Source organism: Catharus ustulatus, chromosome 21, assembly GCF_009819885.2.
Source record: "Catharus ustulatus isolate bCatUst1 chromosome 21, bCatUst1.pri.v2, whole genome shotgun sequence".
NCBI lineage: Eukaryota > Metazoa > Chordata > Aves > Passeriformes > Turdidae > Catharus > Catharus ustulatus.
Window position 1 is genome coordinate 7422824 of NC_046241.1, and position 18147 is coordinate 7440970.

Consider the following 18147-nt stretch of genomic DNA (forward strand, 5'->3'; position numbering starts at 1 on the left):
CCCCTCTCCCCGCTCCGCGCTCCGCGCTCCCCGCTCCCCGCTCCCCGCTCCGCCCGGCCCCGCTCCCCGCTCTCCCCTCTCCCCTCTCCCCGCTCCCCGCTCCCCTCTCCCCGCTCCCCGCTCCCCGCTCCCCGCTCTCCCCTCTCCCCACTCCCCGCTCCCCGCTCCGCGCTCCCCGCTCTACGCTCCCCGCTCCCCGCTCCCCGCTCCGCGCTCCCCGCTCCCCGCTCCCCGCTCCCCGCTCCCCGAGCCCCGCTCCCCGCTCGGTGCGTGCGCGGCTGCGGCGGGGGAGCCGTGGGCACCGCGCTGGGCAGCGCTCCGGGGTGTCCGTGCTATCATTTCGCTTTTTGGGTGTTTTTGGGGATGGCGGGGAGCGGGCGGACCACGGGGGTGCGGGTACGAACAGAAGAGTTTGGGGATGAAAGAGACCCCCGGGAACCTTCCAGGCTGTTCCCTACCAGGAGCCAGGGCACCACACGGCCGCCCAGCCCGGCTCAGCCCGGCACCGAACGGGGCTCGGGGGGACCCCGGGAGCGCTGCTGGAGCTGCGGAGCCGGCGGGGTTGCCCTGGAAACAGAGCGGCTGCGGTGCCCATCGTTTGTCATGATGAGGCCGGTGACATGAGCCATTAGAGCGATGGCAGGAGGAGAAGGAGCGGGGAGAACGCTGCGGCAATCCATGGCACCAACCCCCAGCAGCCACCCCCTGCTCCAGGGTCACAGCGGGAATGAGCGACAAGGCACAGCCCATCGCACCTGGCTGTCCCGCTCCTCGGTGGCCCCGGGCCAGCTGAAGCAGCAGCTCCGGGTGGGGAGCGCTGCCAGGAAAGGAAAAGGTGCTGCCAGGGCTCTGGCTCTGGCACTAGATGCTGCTACGGAGCAAACATCATTCTAATTATAGTAACGGTGTCAGTGCTCAACAGTGAGAAAAACACGTACTTCAAAAGGTCTAGAACTGTGTAATTTGCTGCTGGCAAAACTCACTAAAAACCACACCAGAATGAAGCACTTTTAAAATGTAATTTGTACTTATCTGGCTCAGTTTAAATCAGCTAAAGGTTCAGCAGTGGAGCAGGGGGATGAGGTGGGCATACAAGCAGTAGAGATTTGTGGTTAAAACTGCCTTTCTACTCCTAAGGCTTTACACTAGTTTTACACAGAACAGCGACATTTGGTGGATCTATGTTTAACCTAAATATAGCACAGGAAAAGTCACGTCAGTACAGCAACACTCGTGGAGAAAGGAGGGAGTCTGGTGGGCAGGCAGACTTTCAATGTCACTCTTCAGATGTGTTTTGCTAGTGATGCTTCCCTAAACCATTTGATTGTGTGGAGCACAACTCCAGGGTTGGGGATTTACTGTGAGTAAAGTACAACCCAACCCACTCCTGTAACTCCTTCTCCAGTTCCTGCTGTCCCCAGAATGGCCTCTCACTGTCACTGTCACTGTCACTCCACCTGGAGAGCAGCTGTTGCTCCGTGTGTGTCACCCCTGGGGTCCCACGGGGACTTGCTGGGGCAGGAGGTGAAGCAGAGCAGGTGGGATTCAAGTGGGAAAATAATAACCTTGGTGCTTAGAGCTGCCCTTTGAGATTAGAGCAAATCCCCACTGAGTGACCCAGACTGTGCAAACACAGAGCAAGAGGCAGAGACAGCCCCTCCCTCCAAAAGCTGAACAGGTGAGACAAAGGGCAGGGAGTGAACCCAGCAGCTCCCAGGGAGCTCCCAGCCTTCCAGCTCCTTTCCACCATGAAGCCAGCCAGACACACGTGGCTTTTCCACAAGCTGGTTTTGTGCAGGGAATGTGTAACTCATGTTCTTACCCCTCCTCGTCCCCCTGTGCTCAAAGATCACCTCATTTCCGTGCCCCACAGCCACAGATCTCACCCACAGAAAGTTTGACTAAGCCTTTTGTAAGTGGTGCTGTGTGGTACAAAATGACATTTCTGGTTAAAACTGAGAACATCACCTATGGGAGGGTTATGGGAAATCCAAACAGGAGTGGAAAAGAATCCTAACCTGGCTGAATGGCAGTGAGTCTTGTCCTATCAGTGGGGAGAGCAAGAGGATCACAGTCTGGCCCACTTCAAATCATATTTGGTGCTGGAAGTTTCTGTTTCACACCACACAGAGAAATTTGCCCTCTGGGAGTGGCTGCACTGGGCAAGACAGCAGCAGGGAGAAGGAAAGAAACAGCCTGTCAGATGGGTGCTTAAATTAGAGGGACAATGAATGATGAGTCTGTTCCAGCTGAGCAGAAAGGGATGGAAGGGAAAAGGGGCCCTTGGGAAGGCAACAAGCTGCTGGTCTGAGGCTGGGTTAAGGGCTCGAGTGGGAAATACCTTGAGAGCAAAATCACATCCCCAGGCAGTGGGGTTTATTTACATGTGGTGATTCAGTTCTCACATACTTCCCTGCAGTTCTAAGTCCAAATTCCTTTGGCACAAGGACACGTAAGACAACGTTGTCCCCTGTGGTGAGTGGAGGAAGGCAAGAGTGACACTGTGCTGCTTTCCTGCTGTGTGCCTCAGTTTCCCCACTGTGCACTGGGTGTGGGTGGGGAATGCACACCAGAAAAGGCAGGTCCTGGTGAAGCTCCCGCAGTGCACACAAGCTGCACATTGCACACTGGGAGAAGGAAAGCTCCCTGCTGCTGCTGGGGGAAGGGGATTAATCAGCAGGAGATGACAACAGAGTCCAGCCACTCATTAATTAGAGGAGGGCACAAGCTGATTCAGGGAGCATCTCCCACACAGCTCTGTGGGGTTTTTTTTTTCCTGCAGACATTCTCCTGCTCCCTGGAGGCACCAGGAGTTTGTAGGTACTGCTTCAAACCACAGCCCCGTGGAGCAGAACTGTGTCACACAACACAAGCCATTCCCCTGGGGAGAAGCTGCAGGCCTGCCAGGAAAATAAACATGTTTGGCACAGCTCAAACCAGGCCATTATGGTGTCAATCAGAGGGCTGAGGATTCGGCTAAAAGCTCAGATGCAGAGCTCAGACCAAGCCCTTCACAATTTTTTCAAAACAGGTACCCTAGAAACACAGCCCACCCTCTGCCACCCATCATCTGTGCTGCAGAACTTCCTCTCACTGAGGATTTATGAGTATCTGCACAGGAACTCAATAATTAATGTGGCAGAATTAAGCCCTATGGCCGCAAACCCAGAGCAATTTCCAGCAGAATTAAGGCATAAGGGGAATTGGCCATTGGCACAGCTGATCTCTGAATTTCTGGCTGCTGTGGAACTTCTTATTTTTTCTTGGAATCTGAATGCTTTTCTACGAGGTCTAGCCCAGCCCAGCCACGTACTGACACCAGGAGATAAAATTATCTGGCTTGTCCTGTGTCCTGTGCAGAGCAGACTGGACAGCTCCTTCCGGCTGCTAAAGAATCCATATGCATACATGTATAATTAGCATAATGAGAACCCAGCTTCAGCATGGCCTTGAGGCACTAACTCTTTTAACAAATAAAAAAACAGTATTAATCCTGAGCTGGTTGGAAATGTATCTTTCTGGAAATATTTGGATAAGTATTTTTCCTCCCTATTTTGGCTTAGATGAGGTGCCTGGTTATCCAACATCCATGGCAGGAGTTTCAGTTATGCTTTAGTTATGTAAAGGGGCATCTTCCTCCTGCACCACATCACTAAGAACAGTCTGGAGAAAATGTAATAAAGACCTTTTGTTGGATTAAGCACAAATCAGCCAACCCAGCTGCCGCTGGGGCCTTGGGGCTGGAGGTATTTCAGGTACCTTATCTATATTATGGGTGCGTGAAAGCTTTTCTAATTAGTCTTCTGGAAGATGAAATGCCTGCAATGACAGTGGCAAGTGCCATTTCCAGCCTGCTCACAGGACTGAAATGGCTCGTTAAGTCATCTGCAATCAGTGGTGGGGCCCTAAAGCTTTGAATACTTGATTCGCTGCCATACAGCAATTTTCTCATGTGAGGAGAAGCAGGAACAGTCAGCCACCTCTTCCCTATTTTCCCTCTCTCTGCCAAATGAGCTTTTTTCCCCTCTTCTCTTTATTCCTTTTTTTTTTCCTCTCCCTAAACTGTTCCCTTAGAAACAGCCCGTTCACCCTTCACCCTCCTCCTCCTCTCCCCGCAGCTCCCGGGGCCTCTCTCCTCTCCCTCTGAGAGAACAGGGGCTGACGTGCTCAGCCCTTGGCTAGCACAGGGAGATGATGTTTGTGGCAGCCCTGCTGTGACAAAGGAGGTGGCACAGGGCACCCCTGAGCTGTGACCTCAGCTGCCAGCCCTGGCTGCTCCCCCTGCTCACCCCAGGGAGCTGTCAGCCTCTAAACGCCTGGTTCAGCTCCTCAGCACATCCAGGGAGAGAAAATGTTCACCCCAGCTCGGTTCCAGCTCTGTGCTGAACTCCCAGCTTCAGCAGAGCATTTCATTACGGAATGAAATCATCCTGTTTGCTGGAAAGGCATCAGCTCGTGCTGTCAGCTCCAGCAGCTTCTCGCCAATTTATTTCACAGAGCTTAGAAAAATTGGAAAGGGCTGAAGCAATGGAGAGGAACATGAACATCTCAAAACCAGATTTTCTGTGTTGGAAAAGATTACATGATCCACAGAGACATGTGACCCAGGGAAAAGGTTCAGAGCACATCTGTGATTGAAATAAACCCGAAGAAGTTCAGTCTGCTCTGAGCTTTGCCAGTTCTGTTTAAACTTGTGTCTCCAAAGCACAGACTGGAATTTGGGAGATAACTGCTAGCCGAGTTCACACTGTTTGTCCTGTCAGGCCAGGGCTCTTACTGGCAATGCCTGGCACCAGCTCTCTGCTGAGAAGGTCCAAGAAATCCTGCTGCACACCACACAGGGATAACGTGCTCCTAGTGCAAGTTTCCTCCTGATTCTGACAAAAGGTGTTAGTTTACATCACAGTGCAGGAAAATTTATTGCCTGCAATGTTTCAAATGAAAAGGTCTTTACCAAAACCCCAGGTCTTCTTCTCCACAGGAATGCCAAATACCATTTTGATTTGTTAAGTTTCCACCAAGCCTCGGGAAAACACTCATGCAAAGCCATGTGTTGTATAACTGGCCTTTAGGATGCTTTTTTGTGTGCTACAGCCTCAAGCAGGATGCCTTTACAAAGAGTGAGAATCCAAAACCCTTTTCAGTCTCACCTGCACTTTGCTGTTCCTGAAATGCATTTAGACTCTGTTCTCCAAAGGAACTATCCACACATTCCCTTCCCAGTTTGCTCCCACCAGGAACAAAAATTAATGGTGGGGCACATCCTGCAGGAGCTAATTTTGGTGGGTTTGGTTGCATGGAGGATCTCTCTGCAGGGATCAATTTTGGAGCTCTTTGTAGTTCTTAACCACTGTGGAAAAACGTACGAGGCGGATTTCGGGGGGCTTTGGCTTCCTGTCATCCCAAATGTACTCTGGAGAAAGCAGCTTGGAGGGTTTGTGGGTCAGGAAGTGCCTGTTGAGGTGACTCTCCTCCTGCCAGGCTGCCATGACCCCGTTGGCTTTGTCAGCCAGGATGCTCATGTGGCAGGTCTTGGTGAACTCATAGACTCTGCTGACCAAGCCTCCAAACACGGCTCCTCCGTAGTAGAAATCCCCTTCCCCCTCGGGGATGAAGGCTGCCGAGGATCTCCTCCTCTCATAGGGGAACTGCTCCCGTGGCACTGAGAAATAACCAGGGTGGATGGCAGCCACCATGTCCCCCAAGGTCTCAGGGCCCCAGGGGTTGTGGAACTCCATGTCAATGTCCAGGCAGAACAGGTACTGCACCTCCCTGTGGCTCACCTGGGCCACGTGGCGGTTGATGGCCTCCATCCTGCGCATGGAGATCTCCTGCCAGCTGGAGAACCTGAGCATGGGGACGGCCTCCAGCCTGCGCCCTGGCTGCAGCTGCACTGGGGGGATGCTCTCAGGGCTGTCTGTGAAGATGTAGTAGTTCACCCGGTAGCCGCGCATGAAGTGCTGCTCTGCCGACTCCAGGAAGCGCCGCACGAACCTCGTGTACCTGCACAGACACAGAGGGCACCAGGAGGGGCTTGCTGGAAGGGCAAAATGGGAATGGCCTTCAGCTGGAGGAGGGCAGGGCTAGATCAGATGGCAGGAAGGAGTTCTTCCCTGGAACAAAGTGCCCAGAGCAGCTGTGGCTGCCCCAGCCCTGGTTGATGTGACCTGGTCTCATGGAAGGTGTCCCTGCCCATGGCAGGAGGTGGAAGGAGATGAATTTTAAGGTCCCTTCCAGCCCAAACATTCTGGGATTCCAAGGGGATGTGTGGTGGATTATGAAGGGCATGTGATTGAATGCAAGACAAGGAGTGAGGAGAATTCAGTGATCATCACTGCAAGAATCCACACACGACACATGCAACAGGTGGAGTGGAGGATGAGGAATAAGTGGATTATTCCTGGAGGATGAGGAATAAGTGGATTATCCCCATTTTGACCAGCTCCAATTCCCAAGCCACCTGCTAATTCTCAAAAAACACTGCCCACACCTCAGGTACCTCAAGTGCTGTCATCCCTTGGGCTTGTGTGAACAGACACACTACATGGGCACAAAACCCTCCTATGAACTTGGACAAATTTTAGGAAAAGGAAAGCCAAAATCACCCCAAGAACTGTGTCCACTGAGTGCTTCCCTTACTTGCCAATAGCAAAGGCTGTCACCCCTATGGTGAGGTTCAGGGGTCTGTAGGCACTGTCCAGGATCTCAGGGTCAAAGGTCCCTTCCCAAACGATGGGGGCCAGCCATGGTGTGACTGTCAGCACATCCTGGCGCCTGAAAGGGGAAAAAACCAGAAATGTTAATGAAATGTAACTGTTCCTGCTGGTTTCCAGGCCAGTAAATGGGGAAGAAGCACGAAAAAGGCAGCCAGAAGAGTGTGTGAATCAGCATTAATTCGCCATGGAGGGTATTAGCCCTAGAGATTTCCTCCCTGCACTCTTACTTGAGGTTACAGAGCATGGACATTTCCATTCCTGGGCTGAAATTAAGCACTTCAACACATCAGCAAAAACCTGAGGATCTGCTAAAATCTCATTTAAGGACTTTTCTGCTGAGGAGAGTTTAATGACCACTGAACTCTCAGAATGGGAAGCTGTGCCTATTTGCTATCAGCCTGATGCAGATTACTAAATGCAGATTAAAACATAAGTAATAATAATGTGAAAATTACTATAAAAATATACCCTATTGCTGTGTTATTAAAACACAGCTTGCAGCATGACAGCTTATTTTTCCAGTATTTATATATAGCTCCAACACATTCAGATATAATTTAAAATTCTGTATGTGAGCCAGCATTCAAATGTGTAACAAAATTAGAAAAAAAATCCTTAATCTCCTGTGAGGGAAGTGGAAATACTGAATATAAATGCAGCAGAGTCTGATTCTGCCCTATTACAGCTCTGCAATGCTGTTTCAATTTGCTGCTCTGTTTTCAGTGTTTCATTCTTACCTTTTTGATTTTAAAAGGAGATGTCATTTCTGGTGGAATTCACCCCAGCCTGCTCACATTTGCTCCAGAGTAGGAACTGGAGCCCTCTGCTAATGAAATTTGTCACACACAGCACGTGGCCACGCTTGGGGGCTGCCAGGCTCCCACCTGACACAGCTCCAAGGCAAAACAGCACCAGAACCAAACTGGGGAGCTGTGGGAGCAGCCTGGTGCTTCAGGCTGCAGATCCAATCAGATCCTCCAACCCAGATCTAATCTTTCAGTCTGAGAGGATGCAAGAATAAAACAGTTTGACTCCTTCTTACAGCAATGCATGTGATTGAAAGATTAAATTTTACAGGAAGAATAATTTGGGTTGGGGGAAATGTACTAAATTATCTGTTTCTGGGTTGATTATCCTTTTTTTTTTTTTTTTTTTTTTTTTGGAGAGGGATGGAAACTTGCATGTTCACTTCTCTAAGCTTTTTAAATTTCATTTTAAAGGGCTGCCCTGGGTTTCCCAATGAGTCACAGCCATGGTCATGCTCTCAGTGCCAGTGAACTCCCTGCAGAGGACACAGAGCATGGAAAGCTTCAAGATTCTCCCCTCGTTTAGCCCAGCTGATTTAGCACAGAAATTAATTCCAGTATGGAAGAAATAATCAGGGTGAGCACATCCAGAATATGTGGGGCAAATATATCTATAAGAGTGTGTGTGTGGGTACCAGCAGGGTGTGTTTAACATGCAAAAGAATGTGGTTGTTGAAGGTGAACTGCTCCAGACAAAAGCCAGGGAGGCTGTAACAACCTGAGCTGCACAGAGAGTTTGTCCAAGCCCAAACCTTCCCTCAGACTCCCTGCCTTGGCTGTGTCTCACAGATTTGTCTGTGTTTGCTGAAGCCACTGCTGAAGGTCACACAGAGCACCTGCTCTGAACCCTAAAATGGGTTCCAAGCTCTCCCACTGCTGGTTCCAGCTCCAGCACAGCTCCAGAAGGGATTTCCCACTTCCAGATCTCCCAGCTCACAAAGAGTTCCTGGGCACAAAACTCTTGTTCCATGTGTGCTAATGTAATAATTGGGAATTAACAGTAAGTGTGTTAATAAGTGTGCAGTGACCAAACCCAACCCTAGAGCAGCACAGGCAGCTGCTGACACACCCTGGGGTTGGATTCTCATGGAACAAAGTCCTGCTCAGTGTGCCCCAGGACTCTGGAACTGTGAGTGCTGCAAAGTGCCCAAACCAAACTCAGCAGAAACAAAGTTCAAACAAAGAAACTTACTTTGGCACCAGCACTCTTGGCTGCTGATAAAATAATCTGTAAAAAGGAAGAAAATATCCATTGAATAATGCATGAATATGCCTGGAAGAGAGGAACAGCAGTTTAAAGGTCAGGAGATAAAAAGGCAGTACTTACTGGGGGAAAAGCTGGATTAGCTTCTCCTCTGTATATTGGAGTTTCATGGAGCTGCATGTTGGGGTGGGAAAAGAAAGAGATTGTTAAACTTTTCTTAAAATATCAACCAAGTTTGGCTTCAGGAGCTGCTGCTGCACTGACAGCTGTCCAAATCCAGCTCCAGCTGCACACACCTGCAGGGCTGTCAGGCAAGGGACAGCTTTGGGACAGAACTCACAACACAACAAGGACACAGAGATGCTGGCAGCAATCCCAGCCTGGGGGAGAATCAGAGTTTAGGGGTGAAAATCCACGTGGGACTGTCAGCAATGGTCATGCACGTGCTCCATGCCCTGCCAAACTGTTCCTGGTCACCTGGAGGGCTGAACCACCTGAAATAATCTCATTTCCAGCAGCATTCAGAGAAATAAGCACCTGACCAGACACAATGAACTGCAATGTGCTGGAATAATCAGAAATACTTCTATGAAACATCTTTTTTTTTTCTATTTTCATGGTTTGGTTTTGTTTTGACAAGGACAGTAAGGTCATGGGGAAAGCCATGGCTTGTCATGTCCCAGCTCTGGTGCAATGTGGCAGTGAGGAGGTCACTGGGGCTGTGTCCCTGGCCCCTGCACAGGGTAAATTCTCTCCTGTGCAGCTCTGGGAGAGCTCCTGGCACCCAGGCTAGGTCAGGTCCATCAGTTTGCAGCGTGCAAGGAAGCTCAGGAGCAGCTGCCCTTCATTTGTTCAGGCCCACAGCTCAAATGCTGCCAGGCACAAACACATTCACAGAGTGGGGGGAGAGCACAGAGGGAAGAAGAGGAGCCTGGTGAGAACTGGGGGTCATTCCTGAGTGTGCCAGAGCTCCTCCTGTGCCTGCTCCTGCCCCCTCTCTGCTTTAGGTGACCTTAGTGAGGGACACTTCAAGCACAGTCGTGCAAGTGCAGTGTGTGATCACACCCTGATAGGAACCAGCACTAACATTTCAGTCCTGGGCTCTGTGACCCACAAGGATCAAAACCTCCCTGGAACAAACCTGTGCAGAGCCAGAGCTGTCCTGCAGGGCAGGCAGGCCCCAACAGCATTGTTAACTTTTTGTTTTAAGAGTGACTAATTACAGCTTCGTACATAAAGAACAAGGGACTTGTTAATCACTGTTTGTGCTGTCAGTGAAGAGCAGTAACAAAACAAAATACTCACAAGATTTCTGGGCAGGGAAGGTAGTAGGGCAGGTAATGCACTTTTCCACTCCCAGCTCTAGCCCTGTGAGAACAAGGAAATGTTTTTAAAAGGAAATGTTGAAGGAAACCTTTCTAGAATTTTCCACGATCACCTAAGGACCTGGCAAAGATTTTGAGATGTAACTCTGGCTAACTTCATGTCTACTTTAATAATTAGTGTAGGATCTGCTGTGTTCATATTTTAACACCATGTCCTGCTGAGGCAAAATGCAGTGACCTACAGTACAGGAAATTGCAACATCATAAATGTGTGATAATTCATAATAATTTAATAATTAATACCTTAACACTTAACATAAATGCTTTATCTCAGATTCCCTTCCAACAATGTTTGAGGTACAGAGAATCTATAAGCCATACTCAGGCATCAGAATATTCAGTTACAAAATTCTGAGTGTTTGAAATGATTGATAGTTACAAATGGCTGATAGTTACACAGCTGTCCCTGGTGACACTGGAGTGAGTTTGGACTGTTTGAAGAGACAAATCATCACCTCTGTTAGGGCCTGAGCTGAAATATGACTGGAACATTCTACACTTAAGCATTTGTTTGTGAGTCACTACGATGTTAGCAGCCTGATTTGGACTCAATTGTTCTTTTTTTCTCTTCCCCTTAGGCCTTCTTCCTCTACCAGTGCTCTTTTATCTATTACACAAATAATGTGCAATATTGTAAATTAAGCTGTTCTTTCTTACAGCTCAAACTGGGGCTTTCCACAACATGCACAGCTTTCATTTTTGTGTTCTGTGAGTTTTATCACAGAATGTACACAGGTATGACCGAGCTGGCCAGCAAATTCTTACCAGATAGCCACAGCAATGACACCCAGGCACACAAGAGATCCCACCAGCACTTTTTTGGAAATCATCTTCTGGAGGAGAAGGAGGGGAGACTTCAGAATTCCAGCAGCATTTGCTCTGCAAAGAACAAACATGAAGGGAAGAGGGCTGGAAGTACGTCACTCTGAGAGACATGCATCATTTCCTCAGAGGAGGATGAAGCTGCTCACTGGTTTCTCTTTCAGTTTTTCTGAAGGGAAGAGCTCTCTCAGATAGGAAGGAGCCAGGGTGCAGAGGCACAAACTGCAAAATGTCACACAAGTTCTCCATTTCAGGAGCTCTAACCTCAGCTCTAGTCCATGGTGAGCCTTTCTGATTTGATTCCACTTTCTGCAGATTCCATTTTTCATCTCAAGCACACACCCTTTGCAATTGAACAAATTACCCACCCCAGTCCTATCAGAGAGCTAACACAGTTATCACCTGAGCTGATAAACTCCATCTCTGACAATCCAGTAACCACCAGAAGCAATCCCTGCAGAGCTGCCTGTAGGAAAGGTAAACTGAGGTGTGAGACCAGCAGAGAAAGATTTCACAATCCTAATGCATGTTGGGTAAAAATTAAGAATAAAATTATTTCCTCTACAACAGCCATGAAAATCAACTTTCCCAAGCCCAGCAGTCTTACCTTAAAAGCTCAAATCAATCTCTTTTTCTGCTCACAGGGAAGCAAAGGTGCCCACAGTGTGAACTTTGATTGGTCCCTGTGATGAACACAAAATGCATGGGGCCTCCAAAGGGGTGACAAGCACATTGATTGTTATTCCTTTCATTTTTACCTTCAGTGAGGACAGAAGCTGGGATCAGGCTCGTGTGTTTTCATCTCAGTGCTGCTGCTTTCCTGATATCTAGGACCCAGCCCTCCACACCAAGTGCTCTTGCAGGCTGGCAGGAGGGACTGGGTGCATTTCCAGTCAGAGCTTTCTACTTCTAGAATGTGATTCCAGCCTGCAGAGAAAAAAAGAGAAAAAAAAAAAGAGAGAGAGAGAAAGAGACTGTTTATCAACTATTTATAAAGATGGTAGCATTTATACTAATGGGAGGAACTGGTACATGATGCTTCTTGGAGGCTGCTGAAATAATCCCAGAAATCATTACTTGCTCTTGGTAAGGCACAGGGCAGTGCCAATGCATCCTGAAGGCAGGAGTGATTTTTCTTTGGCTGGAAAAAAAGACAAGTGGCAAAAAGTTTTCAAATTTGCTTTACTGTGTCACACAGAAATCCTCACTTTCCTTGGAGATAATCTAATTAGCTTCCACCAGGAAGCATCACAAAATCCTACTTATGTAAATATAATTACTAACTACATTTATACACATATAAATATATATATCTGTATGCATCTACATAAATATATATGTCTTGAGGCCTTCCACCACTTAAAGCCTTCATGGATTCATGCTGAGCAGTTCTGGATTCTTGCCTAAAAATGCTGCAGATCCACAAACACAGGGAGAAGTACAAACAGGCTTCCTGCTCTAGCAGTTATTCTGTGTTTTGACCAGTTTTATCTCATTCTTGTGCTAGTTGTGTCATGAGAGCTGCAATGCTGACACCAGCATTTGTCAGTGCCACGTTCCTTACCTTGTGCTTGATGCTTCCAGCACATGCAAAGCAGACAAATGTGCAGAGGGGGGTTCAAAGAGTTGTTTTTCTGCCATTCTTTGAGAGCTGGCTGCACACAGAGCAGGTGGGAAAACCCTTCTCATCAGCAGGTTTCCAAATTTCCAGCCAGGACCTCGCTGCAGTTCAGCTCTGGGCAGTCTCCCCTTCCACACCTGGGGGCTCTGATGTTTCCTTCCCTCTTCTGTGACCTCCTTCAATCTTTCTTTGTAATTTTCTAACTTCAAAATCTGGGATTATTTCTGTCAGTTCTGACTGGACTCTCACTAACCAGCCCATTCTTGTGAAATTGGTGTCAAAATAACCCAAACTCTCCTGTTGAGCCCTCCAAAGATGGATTGTCCCCCAAACTGAGAAGCTGTCCCAGCTCATACATCCCCACAGGACATTTGCCTGCTTTGCAGGGACACAGCACTGGGATGACATCCAGCCTGTGGCCAAATGCAATCCATGTGTTTTCTGTGGAACCTCTCCCAGCCAGCACGGAGGCACATAAAACCTTGTTCTTGACTCCATGAAAACAAACTCGACTTTCAGGCTATTTGTTTTTCTAAAACATCAAGCCCTGACTGAATCCTGTTTTCCCTGGGGCTTGCAGCCCCTCCCAGCTTGATGCCACTTTCCAATTGCATAAATATCCTCTCAACATTTCCACCCAAAGCACGAAGGAGCACACAAACAATCCCACTTTGCAGAGTCCCCTGGGATTCCCATTTCCTGCACCTGACCCATCCTCTTATCTCCATGGCATGCAGAGGCTGATAGCACAAAATCTGGGTGATGGGGAAGGACAGAGGATCAAGAGCAGAGAGAAAAAAGGGGTCTAATATTTGAGTTATCCTCAAATTGGACACTAAAATTAACACAGAATTTTAAAAGATGTGGGTGTTGGGTTATTTTAGTGCAGTTTCAGCTGTTGTAATGGGCATAGAGTATTTCCATGTGTCTTTTTCAGAGTAAACATCTAATCCCTCAGGAAGAGAAATACACATATTTTGAAATATTACATCACTAGGAGCACAGCTGATGCATTCACCCCTTATTTTCAGTTTCTGTGGTACAAACCTGCCAGAGCACTGGAGCCAGCTGAGATTTAAACATCTAAATTTTAGATTTTGCATCTAAAACCATCTCACTGAGATTTACCTCAAGTGATTTACAGTTTACCACGAATACAAACAAAAATGAAATAGATATGGTTGCAGCTGATAAAAGAATCTCTGACCAAACAGAAATCACAGCTAAAGCATTTTTTAATAGTTACCCAGGTTCCTCGAATTTGTTCAGAGAGTTTTTTAAAAGGGATATGGCTGAAAGTAGCTCTGTCACTCCCAAATGAACTTGCTTGACCTCCCAGAACAAAGCACTACTTTATCTTCAAGCCCTGCTTGGAAAGCATTCTGGACAGCTGATAAATACCTCACTTGTAGACCGTTCCATGGAAAATATTCTTTACAGAGCAACTATTTCAGATTTCTCCAAGTGAAGTGGCAAGCTGTGAGTGCAGGCTCGTTCAGAAGGTGAAGAAAGAGAAGATATCCGTGGGGAGGGCTCCACCTGAGCCTGGAGAGGTTTCCTTGCTGGCTGCAGTGTGGAACAGGCTGCCTTTGGCTCAGTGACACAGATTGTTGTCACACCTGAGGCCTGAGCAGGAACTCAGCACAAATCCTGGCCCTGCAGAGTCTCAGGTTACAGAGCAGCACGGAGCTGCCTGGGCTGTGGCAGGGATCAGCTGGGAAGCAGTGCACAGCACAGCCTGCATTTCCCCCACAGCACATTCAGCAAAAAACCGAGCTTTTTCCAAAGTGCCAGATCGAGAATCCACAATTCCACTGGACTCAGTTTATAACACCTTTGAGCTCAGCACAAATTATCAGTTCACACCGACCAAGATCAAGGTTTGACTGATCTCAGGGGCAGAGCTGCTTCATTTTCTGGATGGGCTGTTCCCACCAATCTTGCCCAGGCTGAATTGCCAGCAGCCAAGCTGTACTTTTCCTTCCTGAGCTGGGCAAACAGCTGCTCAAGTTTACATTTGTATTTCTGCATAAACAACAATAAAGGACAAAATTGGTGATGACCAAATGTGATTTTCCACTGGTGAACTGCACAGAGAAGAAACCCTTGCAGGCACCTGTGGTTGCCAGAATTAATTTTTTTTGCCTCATTTTTTATTATTGCCAGTCCAGTGGAGCCAATCCTTCAACCATCAAGATCAGTCAGTGTGTCCTATGGATGACCCCAAAAGATCAGTTAGCTCCACAATAAATCCATGCATGTGTACATGTCTATATTGACCTAATCCTGCTAAAACATAACTTAAATGAACAGCACTGCTTAAAATTGAAAATTATTTCCAGTTTTCTTGTGGTGGGGAGGATAAATGTATCCAAGATGCACTCTCCTTTCCAAAGGTATCATCCAAATCCATGTTAAGTAAAGGTTTTACAAAAGCTGTAGTAACTTTGTGTTGAGATGAATCCCATGTTTGGTCTTTTTGCTTTTTTGTTTCCTCTTTCCCATTCCCAGTGGATGCAAAGACACTGTGCTGCCCATCAGAGGAAGTGACAGCAACTGACATTTCCCCTTTAGAAAAATAATAATTCCTATTAGAAATCAGCCAGAAGGTGTTTCTTTAAAAAACTTTATTAACAAACATACAAAACATACAAGTGTTTTTTTAGCATGATGAGGCTGGGAAGCTGTGGCAGTGCTGCCCCACAGCCTGGGACAGTGACACAGCCCCGTGTGACAGCCAGCCAGCCACCCTGGAACCCCAAACCAGGAGAGCTGCCTGGCTCTCACTTCAACCCAGCTTTTTTCAAGTCCTCTGGCAGAACTCGGCCCTTCTTCCGAGCCCTGGCTTTCTTCTTCTCTATCCTCTCCTTCTTCTTCTTCTGGATGTTCTTCTGGCGCTTGTCCTGCCGCTGCTGCATCTTCTCCACCACCCTGACAGTCCTCTGCTCCCACTGCCTCTTGCGCTGGGCCTTCCTCTTCTCCTTGCGCTTCAGGGCCTCCTTCAGACGCTCCTCATCGTCACGGATCTTCACCCCTTCTGCCTTGTACAGAGCATTTGTCCATTTTATCTTGGTCTCCAGCTCCTGAGCTTTCTTCTCATCCTTCTCCTTGAGCTCCTCCAGTTTATTCTTCCTGGTCTCCAGCCTGCTCAGCAGCTGCTTGTAGTTCTTGCCTGTCAGAGGAGTGATATTGCCTTTCACTGCTTTCCTCTTCTCTTTCTTCTTCTGGATCTTGTTCAACTCATTCTCTTCATGAACCTCAACCCTGTTGAAGACAATCTCAACTTTGCTTTCCTCCTTTTTATTTTCTGGCTCTGCTGGTACCTCCTCAGTTTCTTTCTTCTCCATTTTTGCCTTCATCTTCAGCTCCTTTCGCCGGCGTTTCTTTCTCTCTCTCTCATACTTCCTCCTCTGCCTCTTCTCCAGGACTGCAGGGGTTAACTCTTTGGCATTATCCTAAGGAGAAGGAAGGACATGAATGAGAAGCCTCAAAGGGTTAAAGCAGAAGTAAAAGGGGGCTGTCCCCAAGTTCCTATTTCAAACTCCTCCTCAGAAGCACCACCTGTGATGTGAAGCTGTGACTCAGCTGTTGGAGACACCAGACACAGTAACAACATTTCAAACCCTTTGCCTTCCCTCAACAGCTTGTAGCTCTTCCCTCTCAGGCTCCCACTATTCTTTTTCCTAAAAATCACCAAAGGCATGTTACCCTTGGAGATGACCCGAGCTTTTCTCACAGGTTTTTCTACAGAACACACACAGCTCACCTGGCAATAACTACAGGCAATTCCTTATGAGATGGAATCACCTCAAACCCTGAGCCTGTTAGATCCTGTCCCCACACGCCCTGGGAGGCTGGGGAGAATTCCCAGTGCATGAACACACATCTGGATACACATTCAGAGTCCCCACACCTGTCCAGAAGCCTTTTTAATCTTCTCATGGAGTCTCTGTCGCAACAGACTGATTGCAGAAACAGAAGGAGAACTCAGTTCACTTTTACTTCCTGAAAATGAGAGGGAGAAAATAAAAATACTTCAAAAGCAGCACCAGCTAAACAACAGCACTTCCTCTGGCGATGGGAAAAACTCTGAGAACTCTTCAGATGCTGTGAATGGAACGGAAAATCCAAACAAACCCAGCTTTCTATTTCATTGATTTCTTTAGAATTTCCCCTTTCATCATTCAACAGTGCCAGCAGTGGCCTGGCATGCCCTGGGGCTGCCTGGCAAGCCAAAGACAAGTACCAAGCTTGTGGAACACAGAGGCTCAGGACATCTTTTCTCTGGCTTTTCACTGTCATAAAGGAAAGCTGAGCTGGCAGGACAGGGATTGCATCCACGTGTAATTCCCAAAGTTCCTCACATGCACAGAGCCTCTGCAGCTCAGTGAAACACTGTTTGCAGAGAGCCACCCAGTGGTGATGGCACAAATTCCTGTCCATAGGCAAAAGCTTATGTGAAATAAAATGTTCTTAATTCAGGCTTCCCAAACTAGACTTGTGTGAAGCCAGTGCAGCCAGCTCAGCCCAGGTTACTTTAATCAGACCACGGCAAAGCTGAAATTCTTACCTGCAGCCAAACTCTCCTTTCTGTTCTGTGTATCACCCTGTGGAGATGATTTGCTGGCTTGAGGGGCTGCTTTCTGTCCTGGAGGGGGTTTACTGGTGTTAGGAACCACCTGCTTGGCTGAAGGAGCATTCTTCTTCTCAGTTTGCTTCCTGGGCTTCTTTTTTTTCTGTTTCTTGACCTGTCTGCCAGCATCCTCGGGCTGGCCTGGCTTAGACACTAGAAGGCAATAAACAAATGACACAAAAGAGGCCAATGCTACATTCCCACTCACAACATTCAGTTATTACGGACCACTAAAGTTCCAGCATTGCAATGGCATACCGTAATGTTCAAAAATTATACATTTTAGGATTTATTTAAATAGACCAAACGTCCTCGCACACTTCCATAAAATCCATCACTCAGTGAATGGAAACCATTGATTGCCAGGGTTCCCAGTACAATGTGTACAACGTGTTCGGGAGCTCCGTGTTTCAGCAGACTGGTTTTTGTTTGTTATAACCCGGCACAATCGCGGGCCAAGCACCCCGTGGGGGGCACGCCTGTCACGCCCAACCTCCCACAAACCAGGAGAGGACAGAACCGAAGCGTTCCATTTCCAGTACCAAATTTCCTCTTCCGCGACTCCGGGGCGTGCTGCACGCCTGCCCTCCTGGCCAAGCCCTGCAGGTAGGAGTCCTGGGCGGCCAGGCTGGCCATCGCGGGCTGCCCGAGGAGCAGAGCCCTGCCTGGACCAGCGGCACCGCTCCTCGTGCAGCCCCCGGCAGGAAGTGATGGATGAAAAGCGCCGGCCGGGAAGTGACGGCAGCGCCGGGCCCGGAGCAGGAGCCGCCCCCGCCTGGGCACCGCGAGCGGAGCGAATCCACACCGGGGGTGCTCGGGGTTCTGACCCCCGCTCCTTCCAGGCACCTCCCAAACCTTTCAGTGCCTTTCTTTGACATAACCGAGCTTCCCCCTGCAGCGCGGTGAGGGTTTTTCGTGATGGTTTCTGCAGCCCCGCTACGGTTTGCTTCACAGCCTGCA

The 18147-nt window shown here is 48.4% G+C and overlaps 2 protein-coding genes across 5 annotated transcripts; both read right to left on the reverse strand.

Annotated features, from left to right (window-relative positions):
• Positions 1 to 4268: 4268 nt before the first annotated feature.
• Positions 4269 to 14412, reverse strand: LOC117005676 (globoside alpha-1,3-N-acetylgalactosaminyltransferase 1-like). 4 transcript variants are annotated; one of them, XM_033077650.1, is made up of 9 exons: positions 13956 to 14412; positions 11692 to 11860; positions 11541 to 11616; positions 10877 to 10990; positions 10032 to 10094; positions 8850 to 8900; positions 8715 to 8750; positions 6640 to 6774; positions 4269 to 6003 (listed from the first exon to the last, which is right to left on the reverse strand). In XM_033077650.1, the coding sequence occupies exons 4-9, from the start codon at positions 10939 to 10941 to the stop codon at positions 5319 to 5321; spliced, it is 1035 nt and encodes a 344-aa protein (XP_032933541.1). In that variant the 5' UTR covers positions 10942 to 10990; positions 11541 to 11616; positions 11692 to 11860; positions 13956 to 14412; the 3' UTR covers positions 4269 to 5318. The 4 variants fall into 4 exon arrangements, with proteins under 4 accessions (XP_032933541.1, XP_032933542.1, XP_032933540.1 ...); XM_033077651.1 differs by lacking the exon at positions 11541 to 11616; XM_033077649.1 differs by having other exon boundaries at positions 11541 to 11860.
• A 752-nt stretch (positions 14413 to 15164) lies between these two features.
• SURF6 (surfeit 6) lies at positions 15165 to 17906 on the reverse strand. The gene is made up of 4 exons (XM_033077576.1): positions 17730 to 17906; positions 17125 to 17340; positions 16468 to 16559; positions 15165 to 16009 (listed from the first exon to the last, which is right to left on the reverse strand). The coding sequence occupies exons 1-4, from the start codon at positions 17821 to 17823 to the stop codon at positions 15338 to 15340; spliced, it is 1074 nt and encodes a 357-aa protein (XP_032933467.1). The 5' UTR covers positions 17824 to 17906; the 3' UTR covers positions 15165 to 15337.
• Between the last annotated feature and the right edge of the window lie 241 nt (positions 17907 to 18147).